Raw genomic sequence first — 8,290 nt, forward strand, 5'->3', positions numbered from 1 at the left:
CAGTGTAGAGAAATGTTAAAAGGAATTAAAAATTTACAGTGACCTTTAATCATATTAAGGAATGATTTTATGAAATCAGGGTTAACGAAAATCAGAACGGCCAAACTGGGGTTTGAACACAGGTCTTTCCACTCACACATTTAGTGTTTTACCACAGAATAAATCTTTTAATTTTCCCTTCTCAAATGATCCCGTATCTTGAAGAAAACATTTTAAGGATGACTCTCTCTATGTTAGAGAAAGGTATCAAAATGCATTTTCATTATCTGCAACATTTATATTGATAATATGTAATGATAATAGAGTAAATTGTAAAAATATACTACATTTATTAACTGCATTACATAGTTGCCACAAAATATTCTTTAGGAACAAAACAATTGTATAATATTGTGATAAGCAAATGCATATTTATATAAAGTTTCTAAAAGTTTCAAAACATTAAGTTTATCACTATAAGTGAAAACCTTAATTTCGTAACATTTCAACAACAGCTATATACACTGCAGAAAATACTATGATAATTGTAAATGTTCTCTACAGCCATGTCATAATACAAAGAAACTATTATACGTTTAACATAGGAACACTATTATCACCCATCTTTAATAATCCTCTAAAATGATACAACATCTGAAACCTTAGGCCCATCGTGTTGCTGTCCAGAACACTAATAAAGATCATCCAGTATGCAATAAAATAAAATTATTACAGCCGCAACACACTAAAAAATATACTCTACCAAAGGTTTATAGATGCCCTAAAAGTCAACAAAAACACACAACAGTGGTATTTCACACCATAGTATCTCCCTTCAAAATTTGTTCAACATTAAACAATGTTATTAAGTACCAACATTGAGGAATATTTCTGGTAGGCTGTAATGATATTTCACTGTACTATGTGGTAGAAATGTTACGTCCAAGCACACTCCTGATTGGATTTCCACTGTCCTGTATCCCCTTCGTAAACCTCCTTCTTCCATATCGGAACAAGCGACTTGAGAGCGTCGATGGCAAACTGAACTGCTTCAAGAGATTCTGCTCTGTGTGGGGACGAGACAGCAATGACGACACTCGCCTCTCTGACCGGGACAACACCAAGTCTAGAAACATCAGAGACCATTATTTATTTCCCCCCTCTTTAAAAAAAAAAACTGTCCGAATGACTAAATTACAGTTGGCACTGAATATTTGACTCTTGGCAAGTGATGAGACTACCCCTTAACAAGAGTTCTAAATAGTTATTTTTAAAATTCTTTGAGTTGAAAAGCTGTTCAGGAGAAAATACTAGCTGTAAGTAAATCCAACTCGTCATGCTTTCAAATGATTGTGCACGGTGTGTACTAAATAAATTAATGGAAGTAAACCAAATTAATTCAACTAAGTAACAACTTCATCACGGAAAGTTTTTCCCGGCAGTGATGCAACTAAGAGACTAAAACTACAGTAGACTCCCGATTATCTAGGTGCGGGTTATCCGGGACAGATTTCACTTCCATAAACCATAAACAATTTTGACTTTTGAATTTTTAATTTCTGTGTGCACACAGTGGCAACGACACTAATGTACATTAAATACGATGCAATGACTTAATAATGTGAGGAATCAACAAATTTTGATTGTTTCTAAATAGCTATTTGCTTCCTTTATTGCGTATTTAAATCCGACGAAACCCAAGCCAACATTTATATTCCGTATTCCGCCATCACGTCAGCACTTTGCAGCAGCTCTGGTGAGAATGCCTAGAAGCTTTCAGGGCTAGTTAACCTAGCACTACTAGGATGTGGTAGTAGTTAATCATGGCAGAAACACATTTATGAAACACAGTCAGGATTTACATTAACAGGTTACATAATCTTTCTAATGATAGAAAACATTAACTTTTTGCTTTTTTTTTAAATCTTACTATAACTGAAATATATTTCCTATATTAATATTATTATTTTGTGAATCAGAACTGTTGGTAGTGCCTACTTAGGAATGTTATATGTTACGCCCTGTTATTAAACAATGTGTTACGTGAATTTTTAAATTTAATCTCAAAATGTTATTCAACATTTATTTAAATGTACTTCAAATGTATTTAGACATATATTAGTACTGCAAACCAATTTTAACGGTAGTAGCGTCTTGATTAAAACGGTAATCAGCAAAGCACACTAGTTTCATTAACGTACTGTCTTATGGGGAAAAAAAAAAGTATTAGATTTGCGCTGTTTTAATAAGCGTATGTTTTCGTGGAACAAATTAGGGCGTTACTTCGAGGGGCGTATGTTACAGTGTTTGTCTAAATAGTTGGGATTAAATTTTAACAGTTTTTTTTTTGACATTGCTTTTACCGTGTGTTTCGGTTATCCGTGGACCCCTTGCTAGTCAGTACCTTGGATAATCGAGAGAATACTGTATTTGCTTACAATCTGCATCTTACCTGTGGACAATTGCTATGTTTTGAACCTCCCATTTTCCCCTTATGTCCGAACATATTTTTTTCATGGCTGTTTCAGCCATTGCTTCGTAGGCTTCGTATTCTAACTGGACTACCTGTTAAAAACAATATTCATGCACACATTTTAAATTTACTTTCTTTGATGAAAGGTTTAGCTAATGCTAAAGCGAAAGGTATGATCGGGAATTTTCAGGATCACAGCAAGGCCGGATCAGCAATTATTGAACGTCAAATAGTTTTAAAGGGAATAACAAATGAAAATTAATATGCAGTATATAGATATTCAAAAATAGTGGTAATAGCTACTCTATTGAAAGAATGAATACAGGTGAGCATTGGTCTTCTTCAAAGAAATCATTATGGAACCGGGCAATGTAATCCGCTAGAAAACACAGTACTGAAATGAAAACCTACAGCAACAAGAAACTATGAGAGAATTAAAAATACTGGCAGTGCAGTAATACTACCTTCAGCTGCAAAACACTCAGAAGTGGGCGGCTCTATTGTTACCAGATTACAGAAATTGTATAACCATTAGGCCTGAGCAAATATTCTAATTTTTGAATACAAATAATAAACTTTTTGTATTCGATTCGACCTTGAAGACTAACACTTAAAAATAATGAATATTCATTTTTTTTTTTTTTTACGAATACTTGACATAGCATACCTCATGAGATTGTCATATATCAACATTTACTGCTGAAATTATAAGTCTTTTGTGCATTTGACTTCAAACTAATGTTAATTATGGTTTCTCAATTTAACCAGAACTGTGAATAAGATTTAAGATAATAAATAAACTAATACTAATCACGTACATTTAACACTTGACAAAATCGTATTACAATTGGTTAACATTTTAGAATTGTAAATAAACAATCAAAGTAAAACTGTGTTGTCAAAATATTACCAGATATTAAATCCAACTGATAAATCACAAATAAAATAAAAATAAAGCATTCATAGAGGTAACATTGGAATTACAAAGAGTAAGTTAAAAAGAATAATGTTAGAACATCAAAATAGCAATTCCTTTCCTTTAGTCACCTGACTTGAGGAAGAATATTCCTTACAGTATCTGTTACGAAACTGATTGCTGCGACTTGAAAATATATATTTAATAAAACCTAAATGATGGTTTAAGATTCCAGATGAAATTAGCAAAAATTTTGTTCATAAAATTGCTGAACTAAAATACAATTTACCTGGTTGCCGTTTACAATGAAAACTAATGAATAACTAGGGTTTAAATATGTAAATATATCATTCAATAACTAATTTGGGAATACAGCATTTTAAAAAAGATTAAAGTTTTTCATAAAATAGATCGCAATGGCTTTCATGGTATTTTGCAGTTCGTGAAAATTTTCTGGATTAATATGTAGAGTAGCAAGTTGTGGAAAATAAAGCGAATAAAAACTAAAATGAAAGGTTGGTTGATTAGTTTAAGTTAGGTTAGCTTCATAATTGAAAAAAATGAATTTCATTATTTAAATACTTTAAGAAACATTTTCCCTATAATTATTTTAGCTGGCTAAACTTAATCAACCTTTCATTTTAGTATTATTTAATTTTACAGAATTACAGAAGTTGTTACACAATGTAAAATTATTTTTGTGGACTTCTAGGTTCTAATTCTTATTCTATTTGAATTCTACATTCATGTTCCCAAATAATTTTATATTCATATTCGATTAAAATTAAAAAAAAACTGATATTCGCACAGATATAATAATCATAGAATGCCGGATTTAAGACCTTTCACTGTACTAAATAACGACATCTGTTAGTGAGGCGGGATGATAGCGCGACGCTCGCTGGTGCTTCTAGCGCGGTGTCTCCTCTGGACTGGCGCGCAGTCTTCTCGTCGTCACAGGACAACTATTAAATCTGAGCAATAATCATATCATCATATGGTGGAGAACTGCAGATAAAGGTGTAATGCAAGTACCTTGGGTGCTTTCAAGAATCTGCACCAGGCATTTCACGTCTAAAAATAATTCTGAAAACACTAGTTTTAGCCCTTTTCATTCTTCAAAAATACAGTTTAAAAAAAAATATCTGTAAACACAATCACCTATCTGCCATCAGCATGTTCATCTTTTGTAAACAGACACCACTCGGATGGATATCTTGGGTAGTTTTCAAATCATAGGGATTCTTCTGAAGGTCTTTACACCATGTGTGCACCCAGGTATGCAGGCCCATTGAAGAAGAATATGTGACACTTCTCAAAGAATTTTGACACAATAGACATTCAGAATAAGACTAAATATTACTATCTAGAGCTGATTTTGGGGAGAAAAAAAAATCTCCAGCCTCCTAACTGAAGCATCATCTTTCTGTGCCAAGCCAGGAAATTTCAGGTTCTTCAGTTAGATAGTTATGAGTACGTGTATTTAATATAATATTCAAATACAGTATAAAACGAGCACTTTGTTGGGGGTCTTTTGAAACCAAAGATTTGAATAAAACTATAGAAAATTCTGAAACTATTTTTATTTTTCAACAGTGAACACAAGACTAAGACTCAAGTACAGTTAACTTTCACTTGCTTTTATGAAACCTATGTACTTCAATGTTTTATTTTACAAAGAGTTCCACTGTGTTATGTCCTCTGATGAACCTCTTGTCACATCATTCGTGTACTGAAGAACAGACATCACCTCCAATTGTCTTTTTCTCTTTGCAATAATAGTGTCTTACCAACAACTGCTAAAATAACTCCCTTTTGTCTCTCACCTTTTTGTTGTCGAAGTTGTCCCGCGTTGTGCCAACGAACAGTGACGTAGCGCCACAGGAAGGTGAACCGACAATGTCTGCTACTTCTTCTATGCTGATTTTGGTACTAAGCAACTTAACTGTATCCATGGGGTACCTTTTAACCTAACAAAGAAAAAATTATAATAGTATACTAAATTGCAGTTTATCTTTCAAATAAGGCAACCATGGATAAAGTCCATATACAAAATATTCACAGCATCACTTAAAACTGTACAAAGAAGTTTAAATAATTAAATGAACTGAACCATTTAAGATGTGACAGTTTATGTACCTAGACTTTAACATGTACATTTTTTTCCTTAAAACATTCTTTGTAAAAATGTGTAGAATCTTAAGAAGTTACAGGAACCAGTTTAGTGTTAAAAAAAATAATAATCTAAAAACACTTAAAGACATAAGTTGAACCATTTTCTAGGGATGATGCAAGAAAATCATTCAACATAAGGAATTATGTCCAGATCCAGTTTGTTGTACAATACAGTGACTGATGTATATTTGAAAGGACTGTACTTGCTCAGATACTTGGGGAAAAAGGGGGTGTTTTAGGTGGGCACTGTGTGATGTGACATGCTTCCTGGAGTCCTGCATACGGATATTGTGGCAGTATGCAAGCGTTTCCTTGATCAGTATTCACTGATCCCTTTCAAATAAACTACCCACGGTTACATTTACTTGTTCCACCTACCATGAACAAAAGTGTATAGATTATTATTATTATTATTATTATTAGAGACAAGATTTTATGGTTTTATTTTTAGGTTGATTACATAAATAAAAAAAAAGTGTTATTGTTTTTATTTTCATACATAGTGTATTATTTAACAAATATGAAAATTAATATTTACCAATACTAACTTCAGCAATGTCATATTTTTACTGATACATGATACATTTTTAGTTCCCTCTTTGTGCTAAATAAATTACTTTCACTGAATTTACTATAATACAAAATTATATTTTTGTAATTTGAGTTAAATTTTGACAAATTGCTGGTTTGTTTTCATGATTTTAGTTGCATTTTGGTAGTAAATGGCGTACTAACTTTCATTTCGGTATTATATGATGTAGTGACGACATGCTTTTCGGTGTTACTTCAGTTTTATTACTAGGCAAAATATATTCCTGTCCGTAATTATTACAGCCGCCTGTTTAGCCGTGTTCAGAGAGAAACCAATCTAGTGCAACAGTTGATTCTAATCTCATTTTACAACATGTTGCTTAGCTCTTTATCATATCAGCACATGATGATGCAGAATACATTTATAACAGCTGTCAAAATCAGCTTAATTGATTAAGAGGTTATGATATGCTTGGTGTTAGAGCTGTACTTTGTTCAGTTCAGTCTAACCAGTCAATGCTCACAATGCTCAGTGGCCCTCTGATAGCGTGACACAAGAGTAAAACGTCTAGCATCGCGCCCCACATTTGGAACATTATGTAACAATTTACTGTAAGATTAATGTGATGGTTTAGGAATTTTGATAAATTTTTGACGTGATAAGGTCTTATAAATTGATGAACGCCGGCTGCACGCACGAAAAAGCATGACTCATTGTCATGTTCCGCCTGAGTCGAGCGTGCAAGAATCTGCCAACCAACGTGCGAGAAAATCTTCCATATTATCAAACAGGTTAAGGCAGGCTTTTTAACTAATTGTTCGTGATTATATTTAAACAAATTATTTAAATTAAATTTGCAAAAACTGTAAATAATATTTGAAAATTAAAAATATCCATTTTTTCATCAATTTTTTTATATGACGTTATCACGTAAAATTATCGTCCGTAAACCGACTTTACAGACAACCTCCCTTTTTTTTTTTTTATCAAAAACTCTCTAAACGTTGACAACGTTACAGTTAAGTGATCTGCCTAGTCAGAGGTGCATTTGTGTGATAGTAACTATAGTAACTGATAGTAACCAAAAAAATATAGTGTTTAAACAGTATCTACAATTCTCCAGAAAAATTATTTATAATGTATATCAACCCATCTTAAATGCTGTAATTAGATGTTGGTAATAGAAAAAAAGGAAAATTTTCCAGAAAAATATGTTATACAGATTGTCCATAAAATAATATTCCAATAATTTCAATAATATAATAGTTTAATTTATAACAGTTTAATTTAGACTATGTATTTCCACAACAAATCACATATCAAAGTGAAGGTGAACCAACCTAGTTTTTCTTACAAATGTTCAATATGTGTACTTTTAGTTATAAGGCACAAATGCAACCTAAAGTAAAATCCTTCCCACACTTTGGTTAACACGTCAGGATTAATGGAAGCAATAGCCTTTTAAATTGTGTGTCTCAATTCTGGCAAATCATTAAGTAGCTGCAGGACGTAGACACAATCTTTAATAAAGTCCCAAAGGAAAAGATTGCATGGCGTTAAGTCAGGTAAACGTGGAGACCAGCAAAAGAGAGAGCTCCGTCCTCTCGACCATTACGACCAATCCCACGGTCTGGGACTTCAACGTTCAACCACTCTCGTACGTAAACGAAACACACGTTGAACTAAAATTCCAGATTCATTCTTAGCAAATTGCAGAACACAGAACTCTTTTCACTCATGATCGCCAATTTTGCACAGGTGGCGCTGCGAGCGAGCAAATGAAGCAGTATTCGCGCATGCGCTTATCTAAAACTGTTTGAGTTACTCTTCAGTTGTGACCTTGAACCAAAAAACTAGGTATAGCACAGTTGATACTGTTAAATTTTATAACTGGAACATTCTTTCATGGACATACTGTATTTAGCCACAAAATTTTCTCACTCACAATAAGATTAGGCACAAGTGAAAACCTAGCACGGCAAGGCAAGTGCGGAGTCTACCTCCGCTCAATGGTGGGATCACAGCTATCTCGTCTCCGGCCTTCAACTTCAACGTCTGATCCGCACTTGCGTACACCTGGTTCACGGCAAGGATCACGCTGCCTTTTATCAACCCCAAGGAGAACTTGGAGACGATCCGATCCAGCACTCTCGAGTAAGTCGTCTCGGGCTCGACCAGTATCGTGCTTTCTGTCTTGCCAGAGAGCTCCCTGGCT

At 33.5% G+C, this 8,290-nt stretch overlaps 1 protein-coding gene across 2 annotated transcripts; it reads right to left on the bottom strand.

The window, feature by feature from the left end:
* Window positions 1–32: 32 nt before the first annotated feature.
* On the bottom strand, window positions 33–8,200 carry LOC134538218 (molybdopterin synthase catalytic subunit-like). Of its 2 annotated transcripts, none has more exons than XM_063379326.1 (4): window positions 8,021–8,109; window positions 5,195–5,338; window positions 2,432–2,544; window positions 33–1,105 (listed from the first exon to the last, which is right to left on the bottom strand). In XM_063379326.1, exons 2-4 carry the CDS (start codon window positions 5,321–5,323, stop codon window positions 916–918), a joined length of 432 nt encoding a protein of 143 aa, XP_063235396.1. In that variant the 5' UTR covers window positions 5,324–5,338; window positions 8,021–8,109; the 3' UTR covers window positions 33–915. The 2 variants fall into 2 exon arrangements, with proteins under 2 accessions (XP_063235396.1, XP_063235395.1); XM_063379325.1 differs by having other exon boundaries at window positions 53–1,105; window positions 8,076–8,200.
* Between the last annotated feature and the right edge of the window lie 90 nt (window positions 8,201–8,290).

Source organism: Bacillus rossius, chromosome 13 (genome assembly GCF_032445375.1).
Source record: "Bacillus rossius redtenbacheri isolate Brsri chromosome 13, Brsri_v3, whole genome shotgun sequence".
Classification (NCBI taxonomy): Eukaryota; Metazoa; Arthropoda; class Insecta; order Phasmatodea; family Bacillidae; genus Bacillus; species Bacillus rossius.

Coding starts and splice junctions, on each gene's coding strand:
- LOC134538218 (XM_063379326.1), bottom strand. CDS start 5,323: ATGGATACAGTTAAGTTGCTTAGTACCAAAATCAGCATAGAAGAAGTA. Junction 2,545..5,194: donor ACAACTTCGACAACAAAAAG/GTGAGAGACAAA, acceptor TGTTTTTAACAG/GTAGTCCAGTTAGAATACGA. Junction 1,106..2,431: donor AACATAGCAATTGTCCACAG/GTAAGATGCAGA, acceptor TGATGTTTCTAG/ACTTGGTGTTGTCCCGGTCA.